Below are 23,646 nucleotides of genomic sequence, written 5' to 3'. Positions count from 1 at the left end.
CCTCCCCAGAGCCTCGAAACGTCTTGGAAAATGCAAATCTGCCTCTGCCAAGGCCCCGGGGGATGACTCAGCCCTGGGCAAGACACCACAGGAGGGGTTTTTGGGAAGGGAAATGACCCTCTTTCCTCCTCCTCCCCAGCCTGCCCCGGCACCAGCGGGAGAGGGGCTGGGAATGGGCAGCGTTGTCTCCCCCCGGCCAAGGAAAGGCTCCAACGCCCCGGAACAAACAACACAACCAAACAAATTAAAAAAAAAAAAAAAAACAAAAAAAAAACCACCTCAAAAAACACAAAAACACTGTTATCACCAGCTAATTTAACACTGCTTAGAAAAAAAAAAGGTCAGAGGTCACCCCAGAGCTGCCCCGGGACACCAGACCTCAGACCCTCGGCTGATTCCCAAGCCTTTCCCGCAGTCGGGCCTTCTCCTCCTGGCAGCAGAAGTGTTTTATAGATATTTATATATATATATTTATAATAATTAGATACTGTGTATGGTCGGCCATCCCAGCTCGACTCGGCTTTTGCGGATCTTCCTCCTCCTTCCCGACGAAACAAGACGCCGACGCCGCCCCGACCTTCTCCGCGTCCCGCGGGAAGAGCAAAACGCTTCCGGCAGCTTCCCTGCTGGAAAAGCAGTCCCGATCCGGAGGTGAGCGCCGTGGAGAAGCTCCTCTCATCCCTCTCTCCTCCCCTCGCTGTCCATCCCCTCGCCCCCACCCCACCCCTGCCTCCCCCGGCCGCCCGTCCCTGGCGCCACCGGCGGCGCGGGCTTTACACGGTGGCCCCCAGCATGGCGTCTGTGCCCGTCAGGATCTCGTTCTGGTTGGAATCCAGTCCGAAGAACTTGACCTTGAGTCCGTCAACCGGGTGGACCACGGGCACCAGGGTGATTCTGGGGAAAGTCCTGGTGGCGAGCTCGAAGCGGCTGGTGCTGGCCAGCTCGATGGCCAGGGCCTTGAGGAAGAGCTTGGCCAGGTGCTTGCCCAGACAGGTCCGTACGCCTCCTCCGAAGGGGAGGTAGTGGAACCTGCCCTCCTTGTCTTCGCTCCGGCCCTGCCCGAAGCGGTCGGGGTCGAAGACGTCCACGTCCTTGAAGACGGGAGCGGTGTCGTGGGTGTCCCGGATGCTGTACATCACGCTCCAGCCCTTGGGGATTTGGAAACCCTGCGGAGAGGTGGGAAGGGGAGGAGAGGAGAGCAGAGTGGGTCAATCCTGCTGGAGAGGGAGCGCGAGCAGGGGGATGAGATAAAGGAATTTTGTTTCCCAGGAATGATGGAATGGTTTGGCTCAGGAGGGACCCTAAACTGATCCTGTCCCACCTCCCTCCACAGGCAGGGACACCTTCCACTATGCCAGGGTGCTCCAAGCCCCATCCAGCCTTGGACACTTCCAGGGATGCGGCATCCACAATCCCTGGGCAATTTGTGCCAGGCTGCAGCACCCGCACAGCTTTCCCTGCTTATTCCCATTTCTTTTGGGTTTATCCCTCAAATGTGATGCAGATTTAAAGGAAAGCCAGACAGCAGAGCACAAAGAGATGCAGATCCTGGCTTCATTCCTCCCTCCATCCCAAGGATTCGTGGCATGATCCATCCATTTATTTGCTTTGTGGTCACTGGCAGGATCTGCCTACCAGGAATCCTGTGGTGCTGAGCAGGGGAAGCAGCTTCTCCCGTGCCGTGCCCCACACATCAGGCAGCCCTTCCCAGAGCATCCCAGAGCATCCCAGAGGATCCCACAGCATCCCACACCCCGCTGCCTGTCAGCGCCACACACCCAACACCCACGTCGGGGCCCGGGCGATGAGAAATGGGGTGGATTTATCATCCCCTGAGCACTTTAAAAGGTCTCTGACTCAAACCACTGCATTAGGAGGATTTACAGTGACAAGGCAGCTCCTGAGATTTTGTTTTGCTGGGAGGAAATTCCAGCCATGGTGGTGACTAATCCGCCTGTCAGCCAGCAGCCTGGAGATGCCCTTTGCCGTAAACCTTTCCCCTGTCACACCCCAGCTCAGAACTTGGCGTCACTGTCACGAGCTGGGCTTTGGAGCATCACACCCGTCTGCTCTCTGACAGCTCCACGCACCCCTCGCTCCACATCCCATCACTGCTGGATCTGGAGCAAATCCCACTGCCGGAACCACGGAATTAATTAGGCTGGAAAAGCCTTTGAGATCATTAAGCCCAAGCTGTGAGCTAACACCACCTCATCCACTAAACAGTGGCACCGAGCGCCACATCCAGGCTTAAAACCCTCCAGGGATGGCGACTCCACCACCTCACCCCATTCCAATGCCCAACCACTCTTCCTGGGAAGAACATTTTCCCTAAATCCAACCTAAACTTCCCCTGGTGCAGCTTAAGGCTGCGTCCCTTTATCTTGCTACTGGTTGCCTGGGAGAAGGACTTAATTAGGCAGGACTCAATTAGGCAGGACTCCGTTTATCCCCTCAGAGGTCTCCTCTAAGCCAGGCTCAAGTGAGCTGGGCCATTTTGGGGAGCTCGGGGTGCGGCACTACTCACGTCCAGCTCGAAGGTCTGCAGCACCGTCCGGTACCCGCCGGAGATGGGGGTGAAGAGCCGCAGAACCTCCTTGATGACGCAGTCCAGGTACTGGAGGCCGTTGATGTTGTCCAGGCGCAGGGAGCCCTCGCAGATGCAGCCGTTGTGCAGGATCCCTTTGCTCCGCAGCTCCTCACGGAGCTTCTCCAGCACCCGTGGGTGTTTGAGGAGCTGCATGATCAGGGAGGTGCTGGCGCTGGCCGTGGTGGCGTAGGCGGCGAAGATGAGCTCCAGGGTGCCGTCCTGGGGGGCGGCAGGAAGGGCAGGGTGAGACACGGGTGTTGCAGACAGCTTTTGTGAAAAACCCTTTCCTTAGGATTTTTCCTCCTGAGAAGCCTCAGGAACAAAATGTGAACATTGATTATCGACTGCTGTGGAATGCAACAGGTGCGTCTGTGATTGACCCACCTTGGACGTTTCTAATTAATGGCCAATCACAGCCCAGCTGGCTCGGACACAGAGCCCAAGCCACAAACTTTTGTTATCATTCTTTCCTATCTTATTCTTAGCTAGCCTTCTGATGAAATCCTTTCTTCTACTCTCTTAGTATAGTTTTAATGTAATATATATCATAAAATAATAAAACAAGCCTTCTGAAACATGGAGTCAGATCCTCGTCTCTTCCCTCAACCTGAGCCCCTGTGAGCGCCGTCACACACAGGGGTGGGGCAGAGGATCTTTTGGGAATTTAGCTGGTCAGAGTGACTTTGAGATATGTTAGAAAGTCTCTTTTCTTGGTTTGGCGCTCAAAGGAGGAGTCAGAGCTTTCCATTTCTCTGTTTTAAGGTTTTTTATTGTATCTTATCTATAAAATTTTTTCTTTTGACTTGCTGAGGTCTGCTCAGCAAGACAGTCAGAGGCACTCTGCTCGCCCCCGGGCGGTGTTATTTTTTTATACTAAAAATTATGTGCACAATATTTACAATTGCTTTTTAATACCTATCACCTGTGTTAGACAGTGAGCTTCTACTCCAAACTAATCTAAAAGTGCCACCATCACAGCAGAAGATGGAGGCCAAGAAGAAGAAGGAGAAAGGCTGGACACACCCAGATCCCTCCATCTTGCCCCCTGAACCCCCATTCTAAAAACCCCAAAAATCTATTTTTTCACCCTGTGATTAATTCACTATCATTCTACTAAGGGCTAAATCAAAGGCACAGGGGTCTTGGGCTCTGTGCCAAGGTCTCTGAGCACCCTGGGCAGGGGCTCAAGTCCTGCAGGGCAGCCAGACGAATTTCCTGGGCTCCAACAAGGGGCCACCAACCTCAGCACCTCAAGGTGCCACAGGGTGTTCTTCCCCCCAAAAGATTTCCAGCCTGGCCTCAGAATCCTGGAATGGTTTGGGGTGGATGGAAGTTAAGGATCACCTTGTTCCAACCCCAGGGACCCCTCTCGCTGTCCCAGGGTGCTCCAAGCCCTGTCCAACCTGGCCTTGGATGCTCCCAGGGATGGAGCAGCCACGTATTCTCCCAAAAAACAGCTGCTGCAAAGATTTAAGATGCAAAGGGGCCAAGCGACCTGAGGAAGGATCACATCACAAAGCTGGGAGAGGGAAAAATGGAGCATGGATCCCAAAAAACAGCTGCTCCAAAGATTTAAGATGCAAAGGGGCCAAGCGACCTGAGGAAGGATCACGTCACGAAGCCGGGAGAGGGAAAAATGGAGCGTGGCCTCCAAAGGGAGATGGATTCTCCTGGGTGATTTCCCACCCACCAGGATGGATGAGGGAAACCTGGGCAGAGTTTGTGTCCGTTGTTAATGGCCTTGGACATTCCCAGGGATGCAGGGGCAGCCACAGCCTGGTCACGTTTAACTGGAAGGTCACTGCTTGGACAGCCACCACGAGGAGCTTCACACAGAACCTCCGAGAATCAGACAAAAAACCCAGGAGATGGCTCCTGGCATGCCATGGCCCTGCTGCAGATAAGAACCTGCTGAGGGGCTCCTGTGCCCTGCAAAGGAGGCACCAGGAGAAGTGGAAGGGTCAGGGGATGCAGCTGGCCAAGGCTTCTGTTGTCACCAGGGAGGTTCAGGTTGAATATCAGGAAAAATTTCTTTCCTGGAAGAGGGGCCAAGCGTTGGAGAAGGCTGCCTGGGACAGTGATGGAGTCACCATCCCTCAAAGCGTTGAAAAACTGAGTGGATGTGGAATTTTGTGGTATGGTTTAGTGGGGACGGATCTTGGCCTTGGTCACCTTGGAGGCCTTTTCCAAGCTTAATGATTCCATGGAACGCTCGGTAGAAAGGGCTGGGCACAACCAGCAAATGAATAAAGCAACTGGTTTGGATTCACCACACCAGGACCCACCAACAAACACATTGTGGTCCCCCAGCTCTCACGTCTGCCCCAAAAATTCCTCCTGGGATCATCCCTCACTTTTCCCTCCAGGAAGGCCCTGCCCTGAGCAGAACAATCCCAAGGTGGCCGCAGGGAAGGGCTTTACCTTCAGCTCCTGCATGGTCAGCTCCTTGCCGTGCTCCTTCCCGCTCTCTATCAGGATGTCCAGGGCGTCGGCGTAGTCCTTGCCCTGCGTGTTCTGCAGCTTCTCCTGGATGGCTTTTTCCAGCCCCTTCTGCAGCGTCTCCCGGGCCCGGATTCCCTGTGGAGGAGCAGGAAGCGCTCAGACCACGCCACCACCAGCAGCACCACCTTGCCCATCCCAGGAGCTGCAGACGTGCTCAGGACAGGTCCGGGCCATAAAAGCAGAGGCTCAAAGAAGGGTGTGAAGGTGTTGGAGGTGTCCCCTGGGCAGCAGGAGTAAAGCCGGAGTGGGGGAGATCACAGAAGGAGTAATCAACACCTAGGTGTAAATGACGGGTCTGGGCTGGGAGCCCCTGTCCGGCACCGGTTCACAGCCCCCGGCTCCTCCTGGGATGCATGGAAATCCCTGGGAAAATCGTCTCTCAAAGGAAAGCCCATTCATCCCAAAGAATCCCCTTCCCCAGCAATTTGATCACCTGGTCCCACTAAAGCAATTCCTACGGGAGTGCAGCTGCTCGGGGCTAACCTGCTGCTGGGAATGATTCCGGGCTCCGAGGGGACGGAATCATTCCCATGGGCAAACAGCAATAACAAAAAAAATGCAGGGATGTCAGAAAAATAAATATTGAACCCCCGTATTTCTGTTATCAAAATTGCCCATGGGAAAAAAAATATTATTTTTTGTCTATTTTTTGTTATGTTTTCAATTTTTGTCCTGCTTTGATTTTTTGTCTTTCATCATAAAAACTGGAATACTCCAAGAATTAGAAGGACCTGTTTTAGTTTTGGGAATTACAGGGATCTGTTTTAGCTCCTGGAATTACAAGGACCTGTTTCACTCCAAGGGAATTAAAAGGAGAAGGGTCCCACAAAGTAAAAAAAGCACAGGCAAATTGGCTAATGAGGAAAAACACAAATTAAATCTGGGCAAGTCCTGACTATTTCCTGTTATCAAGGAATGCATTTTCCCTCTGCCTTCTCCACAAAATCAGGAATTGTGGCCCGAAACAGACCCCTTGAGGTCAGAGGATGAGAAATCCCACCACAAACGGAGAAAGGTGCGGATTAATCACCTCCCACTAATTAATTGGCGCTATCAGCGTAGAGAACCCGCCCCAAAGCTCACCCTCCTGTAGCCGCTGAAGGGCAGGTCCACGGGCAGGGAGAAGACGTTCTCCACGAACTGCTGGTAGACCTCGAAGAGGCGCCCGAGCTCCTCGTCGGGGATGCGGAAGCCCAGCAGGACGCGGATGGCCATGCGGAACGTCAGCTTCTGCGCCTCGTGGTACACGTTGATGGGCTCGGGCTCGCTGCTCCACGCCCGCAGCGTGTCCTTGATCACCAGCTGGATCTTGGGCAGGTAACTCTCCAGAGCCTCGTGGCTGAAAATCTTGGAGAAAACCTACGGGAAACAGAGAGGAGAGGTTTGTCCACAGACCCAGCACACATGGACTTGTTCAAGGTGTCCTACAGGGGGGTTTTGCCATTCCAAGCTCTTCATCCTGTTCCTAAAAAAGCTGCCAGAAACACCAGCTCTCCCTGAGATTCCCACCACGACCATCACAAGTGATGGGGAATAACGGAGCAAACCAGGATGGGAGGGATTCCTCCATCCCACGTGTGGCAGGAGGGACAGAGCCGCATTTCCATGTCCAAAGGATCCCAGCTCTGTTCGTCCCGTGGTTTGGGTGTCACTAATGCACCTTTTCCACAGGGATTCTCCAGCATCCAACATGGACAAACACAACAGGAAAACACAACTCTCCCAACGGGAAGCACTGACAATTCCTCCTACCTCTCCATCACCTTTTCCTTCTTTTATTTTTTCTTTTTCTCCACGGATGCAAAACGAAGCAAAATAATTATTTTGGAGCCTTTAGGATCTCCGTGGAGTCTGGCTGAACTCCGACAGGAGTTCAAGCGGGGAAGAGCCGCTGCACGTACGCAGAGGCCGCGATCGCCCTCGGCTCATTTCCTTGGGAAACCAGGGGAAAAAAAAATTCCTGATGTCAGCAGCCAGCGTTAATTTAAGCCCTGCGAGTAAACAGTGAGCAGGACTGGGCCTCCCCAGGTCCCCCACGCTAACGGCTCCTTACTCCAATTTTTTTCCTCCAATTTGGGCCCGGGCCCGCTCCGAGGAGCTCAGCAATGCCAGGAATGTCCCTTCCCGACACAGCAGCGCTTTCATTCGGCATTCCCGCCGCATCCCTCGCCGAGCGAGGGGGGAAAAGTGCTGTTTGTTTATTTTTTATTAACCTACACACACGCACGGGGCAGGACGCACACGCACCGCAGGCCTCCAGGAAAATCCAATTAAACCAGGATTCCAAGGAGGGAGCTGCGCGCCGGAGCCTCCACCGGTGGCCGCTTCCCGGCGGGAATGGAGGCGAGGTGGGGGGGCTGCCAAAGTTATCAACCCACCGAGAGGAGCGAAATCAAAGCCGCCCCCTCTTTTCCATGAGCGCCGGGCTCGCCGGAGCTGTAAATGTGAGAATTTCCTCCGCAGTCAGCACTCCAAGGGAAAGGTAATATTTTCCTGGCTGCGACCCCTCATTGCTAATGCCCGGCGTTCCCTGGGAGTCTGTTTGGTGAAAAAACACCCCTGTCCCCTCTCGCAGCTCCGCGCAGGAGCCTCCACAAGAGCCGCTTCACAGAGCCCCGGGTTGAGCCCCCAGTGAAACCCAGCGGGCCCGGCGCGGAGCTGCCCGCGGAAATCCCGGGATGGGAAGGGATGGACAGGGAAGGGAATCCGAGCCTGGGGACAGGGAGCCATCCCCGGATGGCCGCACGGAGCCGAGGCATGAATGAATGAATGAGAGGAGGAATCAATGAATGAATGAATGAACAGCAGGGAGCGAGAGCGCGGCGAGGGCGCGGGACGGGGCGGCCGCCTCCTGCCTGCATCCATGCAGAGCCGGGAAAGGCAGCGGCGTTCAGGCTTTTTCTGCTGGAAAAAGCTGCTGCTCGGGCAGGAAAAGCTGGAGGGGGTAAATCTGAGACCCTCGGCTGTGTGGGGAAGGTTGGGAGGGAACGGGGAAGGGAACGGGGAAGGGAATAGAGAAGGGACAGTTCCTGTGTCCAAGAGCAGGACACCGGGTTTGATGCAGAGCCAGGATCCGTGAGCTCTTCCACAGGGATGGGACAAGACCACCTGGCAAAGGGACACTGCTGCGTCCCCATCCAGCTCTCACCTGCCCTTCATCCATGCTGAGCAACTTGGAATAAAAGGACAGAGTCTCCCAGTGAATGTCCTGAAACATTCCCCGCGCCTCAGTTTCCCCAGCTGGAAGCAGGGGCAATGAGGGGACAACCTCTGCTTTAGGAGCACCGGGTCTGCATCCCTACTGGGGCCACCACCCCAGTGCAGGTGACCTTTGGGGGCTCCTGGCCTGGTCCTTCCCCGGCATCCCCCACAGGAGAAGCACCTGGGGATCCCCTGCTCCCTAAAGTAGGACTCAGTCCCAGATGTGCCTCTGGTCCCAAAACAGCTGCTGAGGTGTGGGGGGCAGGATCGACACCCCCGGATCAAGCCAGGCTCCCAAGAGGAAAGACCCTGTCCTAAGGATTGGTGTGAACAGAAGGGGGGGATCCTTTGGAAGAGAAAACCGAACCCCTCCCTATGCGATCAGCACAGACCTGACAGGGGGGAGGTTAAGCGCCGGGGGCGAGGGGGATTTTGTTCTTTCTCCGCAATTTTTGGGAGCTCTCCTCGGGCCAGGAGGCTCCTCCAGCCGGCGGCTCCCTGGAGCTCCCGAGCGCGGCCCGAGCCCCGGCCGCGCTGCTCCGTCTAATCCCACATGTCAGCAGATCCTTCCCCGGCCAGACACAAGTCTGGATCCCCTTCCAGTCACCTCCAGTTCAACCCTGCATCTTTCCAGTTGATTAAAAAGGAGGAGAAGGCGGCCAACTTTCCCCGACGAACGTTCCTAGCCTAAAATTCCTGCGCCCTCTAGTGAAGTGGAGCCGAGCGGCTCGGCTGCTCCAGGAGCGAATCCAGGCGAAGCCGAGGAGAATCGGGGCGAGGAAAAGCTGTTCCAGAGCTACCAAGAGGCAAAATCGTCTCTAAGTTCAGCTTTGTCAACCCTGAGATGCCACAGCCCGGCTGTGGTGCAGCCACAAGGGCTCGCAGCAGGGCCAGGATTTTTTGGGGACGCTGGAAAGAGTTTTTTCCATGTTGGGGTATGTCCCAAAAGAGCTAAATCTGGGAATTTGCTCCATCCAAGGGCGCTCATTTCCATCCTACACCCTCACTGATGGACACCCCACCACCCAGCGAGCTCAGCTGGAACCTTCCCACTCTGCCTTGCGTGGAAAAAGGATATTTAAGGATTTATGGTTTTCCCAAGGCAGAAAATGCCTTCCCAGTGCCTCAGCTCCAGCTCCACATGACAGCAAAATGTCCCTAGCCCCAGCTGGAGAACGCCCCAGCCTCATCCTTAAACCACAGCCAGGGAACTGAGGGAATTCCGTGAGCTCCAGCAGTGATTCCATACCTGGTTGGGATGTGAGGTACCACGTTTTCCGTGGCTTTCTCCTTCCCACCCGAAGCACCATCACCAATCCCTGCCTTTGGCCATCCATGATTTCCAGGCCCCTCGCTGCTCCCACCTGGCTCCCAAAAGAGGGAATGGAGCTTTCTGTTCCAACCCTCCAGGAGGAAAACTGAAAATTTGGGATCAGCCACCTGCATCCCATCCAGCCTGGAGCCGCTGGCCCGACCAAAGGGAGGCGGGATGAGCCTGCAAATGCTTTCAGGAACCAGTTTGGCACCTGCCGGAGGTTTGGCCGACAGGAGACGTCGGGAAGCATCCAAAGCAACATCTCAACCTGGATTCATCCTAACTCTTCCCACATTTCCAAAGGCCAGGCTGCGTTTGTCCCAGCCCTGTGCCATCGCCACGTTATCCTGGATGCCTGCCCCTCTCCAGAGCCCATTCCCGTGCTCCAGCGGGATTGGAAACCGGGATATTTTTGGAGGTGGTTCATGGGCAAGAGGCCATGCTGGTACTGGGAGCATGAACAAAGGGAAAACACAGCAAAAAAGTTGGAAAGGCACCACAAAAGGAGAGAAAACTCAAAAAAATCCCATTCCTACCCGGACACTGTTTATAAAAGGTTCAGCCTTTGCACACAGCAAAGAACTGATTCCTTTTCTCCCCCTCGTTTTTTTGGAAATGGAGCACATGGAAGGCTCCATCCTGGAGGAATCCAGGCTCTCGTGAACGCTCCAGCCTCCAACAGGAGTCTGGGAACAGGAGCTGGAGCCTCCAGGCTCAAAGGAATGAGCTGCCTTTGCCAAAGGCACTTGCACTGAAATTTGAATGATTCTAAAAAAAAAAAGATCTGCTGGAAAAAATGGAAGGATCATTTCGGATCCTCAGGTCATGTCATGATGCACCTTCGAGGGCTGTCCCAACTCCAGCATTTCCAGTCAAATTCAGAATAAAATTAATCCCAAGATCTGCATTTCCCCACAACTCAAAAATCCCCATGTTCAAGAATCTCTCCTACAAATCCCCCGCATGGCATGAGAGGATTTCAATCCCAAACCCTTCAAGGCCCTGCTTTCGATCCCAAACCCTTTAAGGCCTTGCTTTCAATCCCGAATTTTCAAGGCTGAGAAGTTAAAAGGGCTGTGGGCGAGAGCCAGGACCAAGCCTCTGCAGCCCCTCTGCAAAACTGCCTGAGTCTCCCAAAAATTCCATCCCCAGCAAAATTCCACCAAGAAATTTCAGCTTCTCGGCCGCATTTCTGGGGGTACCAAATGGCACCGGGACTGATCAGCTTGGGAATGCTGCTCCCAGCGTCCTCTCCCTTTTATTTATGGAGAAAAAGGAGAATAAAATTCACCTTACGCTCCTCAAGGAGGGAGAAGGATCCCACATCCATGGATGTCCTGGCAAAGAAACGGGAGCTGTGTCCAGAGAAGGGGCATCAGAAAGGTGGGATCAGCCCGCCAGGATCCAGCTGGGATCCCTGTGGATGGAGCCACGGGGAAGGAGAATCCCGCAAACCCAGCGGGCATGGTCGGAGCTCTCATTCCTCAGGGAATTGCGGAATGGTTTGGGTTGGAAGAGACCTCGGAGACCTAATTCCGAGCCCCGGGATGGGCTATCCCAATGGGTGATGGATCACTGCCCGTGGTGTGGGCATGAAGGAATCCCTGGAGACAAGGAGGAGGAGAACAGCTTTCCCAGGGAATGGGGGGAAGTGAAATACCAGGAGGAAAATCCCGGTTTTTACTGAGCCGATGGGTTTTCCTGGAGCACGGAGAGAGGACAGAAGGGAAGGATCCCTATGGATTTAAGAATCCCAGAGCAGGGATTCTCCTAGAGACAAAGCCAGACTTAAAAATAAACCAGTCCTTGGTCCTGCCAAGAATTCCAGGAACTGGTAACAGAGCAGAGCAAGAGGTGGCCACACTCAGGAGGGGATGAGTGGGAAATTCCCAATCCATGGTGCAGCCACTTCATCCCAAAGGAATAAAAACCCCTTCCAGAGCATGCACGGTCTCGTGGCAGGAATAAGGGAAAGAAGCTCGGAAAAGGGATTCCTCCAAGGAAATCCCAAGGATTGCAAGGCCTCTGTGGGATGAGCGAACACCTGAGGAGCTCCTGCAGACCAGGCGAGGTTAAAGCTCCTCCAGGGAGGAGGGGACAGGGGCTGAGGTGACCCCACAAGGTGATCCCAACCCTACAAGGAGAAGGAAGCTGGAGAACCAGCAGGTGAGAGAGATTTCGTGGGGAAAATTCCACCTGGGAAGTGATGGAGAGCTCTGTTACCACCAGAGGGACAAATGGAATACCACAAATGAGGAGGTTCCTTGAGCTGCCTGGGAGGACGGATGGAAAAAACAAAGGGACCACGGTGCAGGATGGATCCTGACTCCCTGACATCCCTGGGATTCGCTCCCCGTCCCTCTGGAAGTGGAGCCTGGATTGCAGCTCCACCCAGCTGCTGCCCAAGGAGGGGCTTCACCTTCTCCATCCCTCCCAAGACACCCAAAAATTGCCACCCTGGAAGGCAGAAAATCCAAATCTGGGGATCCCAGGTTATCCCACAGCCACAATCCTGCTCTGCCAGCACAGCAGGCTTGGAGCTCGTGGCGGGTTTTGGGATGGAGAGCACCATGAAATCCCCCAAAATTCGTGTTTTAGCCAGGAGCTCCTCCATTTGCCTTTTTTTTTTTTAATCCTTTAGATTAAAACCGGTAAATTTTTTTTAATCCCTTGGATTAAAACTGATTAAAGTAATTAAAATTACTCTGGATTTACACCCCTGGAGATGACAGCACTGCCTGGTCTAAAGTCAAGGAGCCAACCCAACCCAGGAATTCTTCTCCTGGAACGGGAGCAGGAGCCATCCTCCATCCATGGGAGGTTTGCCATCCTCCGTCCATGGGAGGTTTTCCCTGCTCCATCCATGGGAGGTTTTCCCTGCTCCAGAGGCTTTTGCCCATGGATTGAGGCTCCCGGGGCATGGAGAAGGTGCTGGAGCTGATGGCAGCTGGAATTCTGCCTGTTTGGTATAATTTTGAGAGCTGGCTCTGACGGATTGGGATGGTTTCTATTCCAACACGAATAGGCTGGGAGAGTTGGATAGACATGGAAAAAAAACTCTAAAAACCCTTAAAAAAGCCCTGCTACGAACCTCAGTCCAGGTTGGAAAAAAAATCCTAAAAACCCTAAAAAAACACCCTGCTAACAACCTCAGTCCAGGGTTTTTTGTAGGAAAAGATCCATTCCTCCACCTCCCATTGCTCCTTCCTCCCGCAGCCCTCTCCCCCATCCCGATCCTTCCCTCCCCCCCAGCAGCTGGTTTATATTTGCCCGTAAATTTATGGCCCCTTTTGTGCTCTTAATCCCCTCGCAAACGATATGAAAGCCTCGGACCTTTCCACTCGGTGCTAATGAGCTCAACACTTGCGTGCCTCGGAGGCAGAGCATTAATTGCGGTGTGTTAATGAGCGATGGAGCTTTGGACACTGAGACAAACCAGGGCCGCCCCTGCTGCTCCCTCCTGGAATCCCTGGATGTGTCCCCAGCAATCCCAAGGATTGCTTTTATTTTATTCCATCTTTGCCTTTTTAAATTTAATTTTTCTTTTTTTTCCTGAGCCGGCTGTGCCTATTTTGGGACGGCTCTGCTGGAGCACGAGCCCGGCGCTCTCCTGCCAAGCTGGGTGATCCCGAGGAAAGCCTGATCCCACTTTCCCTGCACATCCTGGGAATCTCCTTCCTGGCCCTCGGCGCTGCTCAGACTTGCCCTAAACCCTAAATGCCACGTCCTGGTCATTCCCAATCCCCATTTCCTTCTCCCCCAGGATGCCTTGCAGGCACAGGAGCACTGAATTCCAACTTCCTGCTGGAATTAGATCCCATAAAAGCAGAGGCTGCAGGATCCCAAAGATCGGGTTTGTTTTGCCCTCATTACGGCTCCTTTCGCCCCAGAATGGACACTCCCAAAATCTGGGGTTTTCTGGGTGGAAATGGGAATTGAAGAGGTCAAGATGGGATTGGATGGGACAAGGATGGAGGGAAGAGCCAGGGTGGGACAAGAGTGGGATGGGGAGACCCCCGGAGCATGGAGCAGGAGCTGAAATGGTCCCACCAACCCTTCCCAGGGAGATCCAGCAGGAGAGCAGGAGCTCCAGTCCCATGGGATGACATTGATCCATCGCAGGGCAGGCAGGGACAGGGATCTGCCGCCAAAAACCCGGAGCAAAGACCCTGCTCAGCCACCAGGGTCACTCCTCTGAGGATCCTGGAGGAGATTCCAGACAAAAATTCCACTGTGGAGCTCCGGCTCCAGCAGGGGTGGCCCAGATCCTTCTCCAACATCAACACAAACTCCGTGATCCAGCAGCAGGAGCGGCCCTGCCGGGATAAATATCCCAGAAAAGTGGGAGAGGAGTTTGGATTTGCTGTTGTTTATTCCTTGTAGACTGCTCTGGTCACCCAGCCCTGTCCCTGGCCAAGGCTGGAGCCAGCGCTGGGGACATCTGCAATGAAGCCATTCCATAGGGCAGGAATTTTCCCCATTCCCAGCCCTCCATCCTGCCCCACATCCCTGCACCGGGCTGACCCCAAACCCAGAGAATTCATTTCCCAAAACAGGGGGGTTTCCCTCAATTTATAGGAATTTTCAGTGCCTGCAGTGAAGGCATTCCCTGCCCCAGGAATTCCCTGTTCCCAGCCTTCCATCCCTGCCCCAAGCTGCTTCCATATCCTGCCATTCCCTCTCTGTAACTTCATTCCCCAAAACACGGAGGTTTCCTCCAATTTATAGGAATTTTGACAGCCACCTGGAGGGGAAAATTGATAAATTTGGGATGGGAAAAAGCTTCCATAGGGTGAGGATTGGGGTCCTCCTGAGCACCTCCTGCATCTCAGAATCCCTCACCTACGGGATCAATACTTCTGGATATTCCACATGGAATGGGATAACGAACCCATAAAGATCCCAAAAAACAGCTGGGACATGGAAACAGGAAAGAGAGAAGAGCTCCAACACCTGGATCGTCCCACCCTATCTCTGATCCCACCCAAGTGCCATCCAGCGGGAATTCACTGATCCCGGAATTCCGCGGAGGAGCTGAAATTCCTTGGAAAGCTGCAGCGAGCAGCTGATCCCTGGCAGGATCCCAGAACCCTCCTGCAGGAACATGTTGGGTTTGGAGCTCATCTCCACATCCCAGAGACAATCTGGAGACCACGGAGCGGCTGCCAGGGAACGCTGCTGGAAATAAACGCTGCTCCGTTTTCGGGGGTTTGGGGAAGATGAGGGGGATTTATGGCCGTGGACAAGAGCTGGAGATGATCCCAAATGGTTGGAAGGGCCGCAGAGGTGGGTTCCACGCTCTGCTTTTCCTCATTTTGGCCAAAATCCTGCGCCAGGTGAGGAATTCCGCATCAATTTTTTGGCAGGATCGGGGAATTGGGAAGGAACAAGTTCGAGCTCGGAGATGAAGCAAATCCCAGAATCTGAGAGGTCACGGAACACCAGGAAACCCCACTGTGGTTTAACCTGGATCATCACCCACCACAGAGATTTCCCAGGAAATCCTCTCTCCATGGAGCCTCCAACTGCTCCAAATCTTTCCATGAACCTCTCAAGGGCAGCGCCCTCACTGCGTGGAAACTGGGGAATCCCGTGGAAATTTCTGCCTTTCCAAGCCCTTCCCTCACTTCCCTGGCGGGCCAAGAGGAGAACTCAGGCTCGGTTTAAGATTTAAGCTCGCCCTAGGTCCAAATCCTTTCTCTTGAGAGCTCTGTGAGTTTCAGGGTGGGGGGAGCTGGAAGTCGGAGCCGCGGAGCAACAAAAACTCGGGATTAACGAGATCCGAAGAGGCCACACCTGAAGGAACAGCCTTAATCAGCGCCTTGGAATGTTTATAAGAACAAAATAATCGATTTTCACCTCGTTAGAGGCAGGCTCAGCCTATCTCCGAGTGCAGCTCGGGGATGGGTTTTTAGGGAGAGGAGGATTCCCTAAATCGGGATCAGCCCAGGCTGGGTGGGGTGGGAGGCGCTCGGCTCCCAAGAGCAGCGATCAGCAGGAGATGGAGGGAAGAAATGAGGCTGAAACTCCCGAATTCCAGAGCTGGGCACGCTGGACTCAATCTCCAGCTGACGAAAGGGAAAACTTAAAAAAGAATTAACTCCCAGAGTGTCCCAAATCCTGGGAAAAGAGTTTGTGGGAGCTCAAGGAGCACCAAGGAGCGGGAGAAGGAGCCGGGGTTATCCTGGGACAGGGTTTTGCTGGAATTCCTGAGCTCGGGAGGCTTTTGGCCACCCCTGGTGCAGGAATTAGGATTTAGGAGTTAATTGGGATTTAGGAATGAATTAGGAATTAGGTGCCTTGCGGGCTTGGAATGAAAAGTGATGCCAAAAGTCATGGAATTGTGGAATGGCTTGAGTTGGAAGGGGCATGAAAGATCATCAGTTCCACTCCCTGTCACGGCCAGGGACAGCTCCCACTGTCCCAGGGTGCTCCAAATCCCATCCCAGCCTGGCCTTGGGCACTGCCAGGGATCCAGGGGCAGCCACAGCAAATCTGGGAATTCCAGCCCAGCCCCTGCCCACCCTCACAATTCCTTCCTAACATCCAACATCCACTCAGGATGCAGAAAGGGCTTTGAGGAGATCTTTGGGACCGAGAACATTCCGAAAGCTTTGGGTTTCAGAGTTTAGGGTTGGCCTCGTGGTTTTTCCCAGTAGGAAAAACCCGGGAGTGAGAGCAGCAGGAAGAACTGCGGAGGAGAGAGGAAACCTCTGCCGGGTTTGTGCCCAGCCCAGCCCTGGTGCCAGTCCCAAAGCCACCAGGATCCCACAGGGGTCAGGCCTCCCTTTTCCATGACCCCATAACCCACAGTCCCCTGGGCCCGCTCCCGAGGCCGGAATTCCGTGGTTTTATCCAGGCCAGCAAAGGCCACTTTGGATGAACAAAAACATAATCCAGAGGTGCAGGAGGGTGAAAGGAGCCGGGAATGGGCACCTGCAGATCTCTGCCTGATCCTGCTTAACTCTCCTTGGATAAGGAATAAACCTGCCCTGGATAGGGAATAAACCTGTCCTAGATAGGCAATAAAACCTGCCCTGGATAGGGAATGAACCAGCCCTGGATAGGGAATGAACCTTCCTTGGGTAGGGAATGAACCCTCCTTGGGTAGGGAATGAACCTGCCCTGGACAGGGAATGAACCAGCCCTGGATAGGGAATAAAACCTCCTTGGATAGGGAATGAACCAGCCCTGGACAGGGAATGAACCCTCCTTGGATAAGGAATAAACCCTCCTTGCATAGAGAATAAATCCTCCTTGGACAGGGAATAAATCTGCCCTGGATAGGGAATGAATCTGCCCTGGATAGGGAATGAACCCTCCTTGAACATGGAATAAACCTGCCCTGGATAGGGAATGAACCCTCCTTGGGTAGGGAATGAACCAATTTTCCTCCTGGATGTCGGCAGCCCCATCACCACCCCCTTGGCAGGAAAACCATCTCCATTTTTAAGAGAAAACCCCAGAAGTGGAGGGGCTGAGCTGCTCCTGGTCTGGGGCAGGGACAGGCTCAGCTTTTCCCGTGGTGTCACTCCTCGGCGTTGTGACTAAAGGGTGTCATGTGCTGCTTGGTTTCCCGACATCTCCCCCAGGAGAAAGGAGGGAAGGAATTTTCGGAGGTTTGGAAAGGATTTTGCAAAAATCCTCCAAAATAGGAAACGCTGCTGGAGCAGGGACACGGCCCTGGGGCAGGGATGGGGACGGCCTTGTGTCCCCAACAGTGTCACACCCCCACTTCATCCCAAATTATTCCCAGCCCAGATCCTGCTGGGAAAGAGCCCATGGGGTGTGACAGCCACGCCAGCACTGCCACCAGCCCTGCAGCAGCGGGGACATGGGGACTGTCCTGTCCCCTCCTCTGATGGGGTTCAGCACCCCCAAACCGAGCTGGGGCTCTGAGAAGGGGAGACGTCACTTCAGAGGGACACAAAAGTGGCTTAGCACCCCCAAACCGGCTGCCCTGGGGACTCTAAGGTGACACAAATGGGTCCCTGCATCCCCAAACTGGCTGCCCTGGGGGTGTCATCTCAGGGGGACACAAAAGGGTCCCAGGACCCCCAAACGAGCTGCCCTGGGGGCTCTAAAGTGACACAAATGGGTCCCAGCACCCCCAAACCAGGCTGATCTGGGGATGTCACCTCAAGGGGACACAAAAGGGGCTCAGTACCCCCAAACCAGGCTGGTGGTCTGAGGGGGGGACGACACAAAAGGGTCCCAGCACCCCAAACCCACTGCCCTGGGGTTTCTAAGGTGGAGTTGACACCTCTGAGGGACGCAAAAGGGGCTCAGCACCCCAAACCGGCTGCCCTGGGGATTCTAAGGTGACACAAACAGGTCCCAGCACCCCAAACCAGGCTGATCTGGGGGTGTCATCTCAGGGGGACACAAAAGGGGCTCAGCACCCCCAAATCAGGTAGATCTGGGGATGTTGCCTCAAGGTAACACAAATGAGTCCCAGCACCCCCAAACCAGGCTGATCTGGGGGTTCTAAGGTGACACAAAAGGGGTCCCAGCACCGCCAGATCGGGGACTCTAAGGTTGGTGTCACCTTAGGGTGACACAAAAAGGCCTCAGCACCCCCCAAACCACCGCTTCACCCCAGAACCCCCCACCCTCATCCCGAATTCCCTGAAATCCCAGGAAGCTCTCAGCACCACCCCCCTCCACCCAAAGCCCCTTTGGGGTGTCCCTGCAGTCCGGGTGGGGGGGTCACAATCCGTGGGGTCCCCCCCTTGTGCCCCATGGCCCTTTTAGGAGCCCTGTCACTCATGTCCCCATCGCGGGGGGCTCGGGGTGACACGAGTGTCCCCCCCACATCCCACCCCATCCCGAGCCACCTTGGAATTCCTCAAGGGATCAGCGTGCCCGGGGGAGGGATAAAGAGGGGGAAAAGGGAATAAAATTAAAGAGGAGGGGAGGAAAAAAGGAAAGGGGAAGGAAAGGAGGGGGAAAAAGCAAAGGTCAGGGAAAAACGAGGGTGGAAAGGAAAGGGGGAGGAAAAACGGGAGAAAAAAAGAGAAGGAAAGGAGGGGGAGAAAAGGAAATGGGAGGGAAAAGAGGGAGGAAAAAGGAAAGGGTGAGAAAATGGGGAGAAAAAAGAAAGGGGGAGAAAAGGAGGGGGAGAAAAGGGAAGGGGAAAGGAACAAGGGGAAAAAAGGAAAGGGGGAGGAAAAATGGGGGAAAAGGAAAGGGAAAAAAGGAAAGGGGAAGGAAAGGAAGGGGAAAAGGAAAGAGGGAGGAAAAATGGGGGGAAGAAAGGAAAGGGGAAGGGAGGGAGGGGGAGAAAGGAAAGGGGGAGAAAAGGTGGGGGGAAAAAAGGAAAATGGGAGGAAAGGAGGGGGAAGAAAGGAAAGGGGAGGAAAGGGGGGGAGGAAAAATAGGGGGAAAAAGGAAAGAGGGAGGAAAGGAGGGGGGAAGGAAACGGAGAGGAAAAACTGGGGGGAAAATAGGAAAGGGACAGGAAAGAGGGGGGAAAAGGAAATGGGGAGGAAAAGAGGGAGGAAAAAGGAAAGGGTGAGAAAATGGGGAGAAAAAAGAAAGGGGGAGAAAAGGAGGGGGAGAAAAGGGAAGGGGAAAGGAACAAGGGGAAAAAAGGAAAGGGGGAGGAAAAATGGGGGAAAAGGAAAGGGAAAAAAGGAAAGGGGAAGGAAAGGAAGGGGAAAAGGAAAGAGGGAGGAAAAATGGGGGGAAGAAAGGAAAGGGGAAGGGAGGGAGGGGGAGAAAGGAAAGGGGGAGAAAAGGTGGGGGGAAAAAAGGAAAATGGGAGGAAAGGAGGGGGAAGAAAGGAAAGGGGAGGAAAGGGGGAGGAAAAATAGGGGGGAAAAAGGAAAGAGGGAGGAAAGGAGGGGGGAAGGAAACGGAGAGGAAAAACTGGGGGGAAAATAGGAAAGGGACAGGAAAGGAGGGGGAAAAAGGAAATGGGGAGGAAAGGAAGGGAAAAAAGGAAAGGGTGAGGAAAGGAGGGGGAGAAAAGGGGGAAGGAAAGGAGGGGGGAAAAAGGAAAGGGGGAGGAAAAACGGGGGGAAAAAGGAAAGGAGAAAAGGGGGGAAGGAAAGGAGGGGGAAAAAGAAAAGGGAGGAGAAAAGGGGGGAGAAAAGGAAAGAGAAAAAAAAAGAAAAAAAAAAAAAAAAAACGAAAGGAGAAAAGGGGGAAGGAAAGGAGGGGGAAAAGGGAAAGGGGAAGGAAAGTAGGAGGAAAGGGAAAGAAAGTAGGAGGAAAAGGTAAGGGGAAGGGAAGAAAGGGAAAAAAGGAAAAAGGAAGGAAAGGAGGGGGGAAAGGAAAGGGGGAGGAAACGAAGGGAAAAAAGGAAAGCAGGAGGACAATAAGACAAAAAAGGAGAGGAGGAGGAAAAACGGGCGGAAAAAGGAAAGGGGAAGGAAAAATTGGGGGGAAAAAAAGGAAGGGAAAAAAGCGGGGTCACCGACCTTCCTCTTGTGGCGGTGGATGTCGCCGATGGAGTTGGCCACGGTGTTGGGGCCCAGCAGCATCCGCGTGCTCCGCGGCCACTCGGTGCTCACCAGGTGGTGCTCCCCCATCAAGATCTTGCGCACGTTCTCCGCGCCCGTCACCCGCACCAGCGGCCGCCCCAGCAAGTGCGTCTTGAACACGTTCCCGTACTTCTCCCGCCGCGAGGACTGGAAGCAGGAGCCCTGCGGGGGTGCCGAGGGGTTGGCATGGGACGGGACGGGCGGGAATCGGGGCGGAATTTTGGGGGGCATTGGGGTCACCCCGCGTCCAGCCCGCCCGCTCTCCCCGCAGCCCGGCGGGGGTCGGTGCCTTCCTCCCCCTTCCTCCTCCTCCCTTTTTACCTCCCCTATCACTTTTACACATATTCCTATTTTTCCTCCTTTCCCCCCTCCTTCACACCCTCCCCCTTTTTCCCCGCTCGCTCTTTTTTCTCTCTTTCTTTTCCCCTCTTTTTCTCCCCTCCCTCCTCGCTGCTCGGGCTGATTTTACTCGAGAAAGGCAGCGCTTTGCCTAAGTAAATCTCCAGATTTCAGGGACTTTAATAACTTTCCCACATGCTCCAGGGGCTTTTGTCGGCGGAGAGAGGCGGCCGGAGCCGCAGCAATAGCGGGGGGTCCCCAAAAAAAAAACCCCCTGGCGATGCGAGCGGGGAGAGGCGCTGCGAGCGCCGCGGCCGCGCCGCCGGGCTGGGAGCGCGGGTGTTTATTTTGAAACAAAAGCGCGGTTGTGAGGTTCAGATGTTCAGGTGACCCTGTTTCTTGATCTGCGTAAATATAATTAAAGTCCTTTTTGTGGCATTAATAAAGAGTTATTTGTACACCATTTCCAGGGCAGCACAAAGAGCACCTTTATGCGGCACAAGTTGCGAATGGAGTCCAATTTATACAAAATTTTTGTATTTTTAGCCCTGGACTGTGTTTGGACGGAGCCTGGTGGAAAAGCGAGAACCCTTTTCTGGTCCCCCTGTAAAAATCTGATAAATTTCTTTAAAAAATAAAGCCCTATTGAGAGCGTGCCGTTAACCCCTTCGGCGCCGGGGGCGGCCGGCGGAGCGGGGCCGCCGTGCCGGGGCTTCCCCGGCGGTGGCGGGGAGGGGACACCGGGGGACGCCGCCGCTGTCCCCGCCGGGACCGGGCTGTCCTGCCCCGCCGCCGGCTGCGGCCATGAAGGGCGGGAGCATCCTCCTTTGATTATTATAATTAATTTTTTTTTTTCTTTCTGCTGCTGGGAGGAGAGAAGGGGAAACCCTGGCGCGGCGGCTTCGCCTCGGGGGTTCCCTCCCGGGATGCTGCGAGCCCCGGGGCGCCCCGAGCCCGTCCCGCGGCTCCCCCCGGAGCCGAGCACCCCTCGGCCGCCTCCTGCCTCTCCTCCTGGGGGATTTTTTTCCCCCTTTCCCCCCGATTTTTCGGCAGCCGCCCAGCGGCGCGGGGGGGATCCCGCTCCGCCCGCCGCTGTTGGGCGTTTAGCGAGGTTAATCCCGGGTTAATCTCCCGATTACCTCGGCGGGCTTCCCCCGCCGCGGGAGCCGGGCCGGGAGCAGCGCCGGGAGCGCGGAAGGGACGGGACGGAGCCCCCGCATCCACCCCGGGCCGCCTCCGCCCGCGGCTCCGGCGCTGCGGGTTTGGGGTTTTGGCAGGAATTGAGGCTGAGGAGGGGAGGAGGGAGGAGGAGGAGGAGGGGGTGGGCAGCGCGGGGGCGATGCCAAGCCCGGGGCAGCCCCGCCGAGCCCGGCCGCTCTCCCGCGGCGCCCCCGCCGCTCCCCCGGCTCCGGCTCTGCCGCCCCGGGCTCGCCGAGGAGCCGCATGATGCAATCGGAAGGGAAAGAAGACGGGAAAGAAAAAAAAAATACAGCGAGAAAAAGCCCTAAAAAGCCCCTAAAACAACCCCGATCCGAGAGGGGGGGGAAAAAATAAATCCAAAAACCAACCGGTCCCAAGCCAGGTTCCGGCGAGGAGCAGGGAATCGGGGAATCCTCCTTACCTGCAGCAGCCAGTGGAAGGTCTCTCCGATTAAAGGGAATCCCATGGAGCCTTTGGGGATTGGTAGCTTGCAGGTTTTGTCGCGGGTGGCAGCCCAGCGGAGCTGCCACAGCTGTTGGGACACGGCCAGCAGCAAAGTCAGTGACACCAAGCACGCGGCGAGGGTAGCCAGTGCCGAGACGAGATCAAAACTTGCAAAAAGCATATTTGGAAAGAAGGGAGGAGGAGGAGGGTGGGGAGAGAAACAGCCCCTTGACAGGCACCACGCTCGCACCCACACACACGCGCGGAGGGACGGCGAGTGCGGAGCGCCCGCTCGGCGCTGCTTGGGGGGTCCTGGGGCGAGGGGGGCCCCGGCTCGCCCCCCTCGGCGCTGGCAGGTTGGGGAAGCGGCGAGGGGAAAGAGGGGGAAAGGAGGAAAAATTTAAAAAAAAAAAAAAAAAGCTGTGGTTGCTGCGCCCCTCGCTGCGAAGTTTGGGCTTGTTTGGGGTAAACTTGACAGAGTGACACGGAGAAAAAGCACCACGCGCGCACGGAGAGGGAAAGGGGGAAAAAAATAAAAGAGAGGAAAAGCAGCGCCCCTTCCTTCAAAAAATGGGGTGGGGGTGATGATGAGGAGGGGAAAAAGGCGAAGGGTAAAAAATTAGCAAAAAACCAAAAAAATTTAAAAAGAAGGAAAAATGGAAAAAAGAAAAATCTTGGAGTGGCGGAAAAAAAAAAGAAAAAAGACCCCAAAAAGTCCAACTGCAGATGCTCTGGCTCTCGCTCGCTTGCAAGGCAAAGCCACACACACCAGAAGGAGGGGGGAAAAAAAAGAGGAGAAGTAAAAAAACGAAAAGAAGAAAAAGGGGAGAAAAGGGGGAAAAAAGGGGGTGAAAAAAGGAGTGAGATTTAAAAAAAAAAGTTCAAAAAAATCTTAAAATAATTCAGCCACGAGCTGGAGAGATGGAAGAATGAAATAGCTGTATATATGTATCTACACACACGCAGCGAGCCGGTTCGGTTTATAGCTCTATCTCTACATATATATAAATATCTCCCTATAAATACAGATCTCTCGCGACGCCGCTTATTTGGGAGCCCCAGACTTTTCACCAGACTTCTGTAAAGGAGGAGGAAGGCAAAGGAGGAGAGGAGAGAGAAAAAAAAAAAAAAGTTGAAAAAAAAAAAAAAAAGAAGGGAGGCAGGGCTGCTGGGCAAAGCCCCTCTGCACTGTTCGCTTTGAGGCAAAAGAAAGTCAAATGTGTGTTTATATAGAGGCGGGGAAGCCGGGGCTGGGCCGGCCGCCAGCGCCGCTGCTCCCCCCGCGCCCCCACCCGCACTTCAGAGGCTCGGGGGGGCCGGGCCGGCCCGGGGGACGCGGCGCTGGAGCGTGCGAGCCCTGGCGCGGAGCCCGCGGCTCGGTCACGCCGCTCCGCTCGGCCTCATCCTCCTCCTCCTCCTCCTCCTCCCTCCGCTCTTTCTCCTCCTCTTCTCCTCCTCCTCCTGCCGCTGCTGCTCCTTCGCCGCCGCCGCCGGCCTGAGGAGAGACGAGCGCGGCTCAGCCCCGCCGGAGCGACCCCCGCCCGTCCGCGTTAACCCTTGCAGAGGAG

The 23,646-nt window shown here is 54.8% G+C and overlaps 1 protein-coding gene across 1 annotated transcript; it reads right to left on the bottom strand.

Moving 5' to 3' along the window:
• Positions 1–743: 743 nt before the first annotated feature.
• On the bottom strand, positions 744–22,484 carry LOC115903649 (cytochrome P450 26B1). Its single transcript, XM_030948278.1, has 6 exons — positions 22,056–22,484; positions 20,033–20,257; positions 6,176–6,451; positions 5,012–5,167; positions 2,528–2,809; positions 744–1,166 (listed from the first exon to the last, which is right to left on the bottom strand). The coding sequence occupies exons 1-6, from the start codon at positions 22,257–22,259 to the stop codon at positions 774–776; spliced, it is 1,536 nt and encodes a 511-aa protein (XP_030804138.1). The 5' UTR covers positions 22,260–22,484; the 3' UTR covers positions 744–773.
• Between the last annotated feature and the right edge of the window lie 1,162 nt (positions 22,485–23,646).

Source organism: Camarhynchus parvulus, chromosome 4 (assembly GCF_901933205.1).
Source record: "Camarhynchus parvulus chromosome 4, STF_HiC, whole genome shotgun sequence".
Lineage (NCBI taxonomy): Eukaryota > Metazoa > Chordata > Aves > Passeriformes > Thraupidae > Camarhynchus > Camarhynchus parvulus.
Note: the sequence above shows the minus strand (reverse complement) of the source record. Positions and strands in the feature narration are given on the sequence as shown.

Coding starts and splice junctions, on each gene's coding strand:
- LOC115903649 (XM_030948278.1), bottom strand. CDS start 22,259: ATGCTTTTTGCAAGTTTTGATCTCGTCTCGGCACTGGCTACCCTCGCC. Junction 5,168..6,175: donor CCTTCAGCGGCTACAGGAGG/GTGAGCTTTGGG, acceptor GCTCCTCCACAG/GGAATCCGGGCCCGGGAGAC. Junction 1,167..2,527: donor TGCAGACCTTCGAGCTGGAC/GTGAGTAGTGCC, acceptor ACCTCTCCGCAG/GGTTTCCAAATCCCCAAGGG.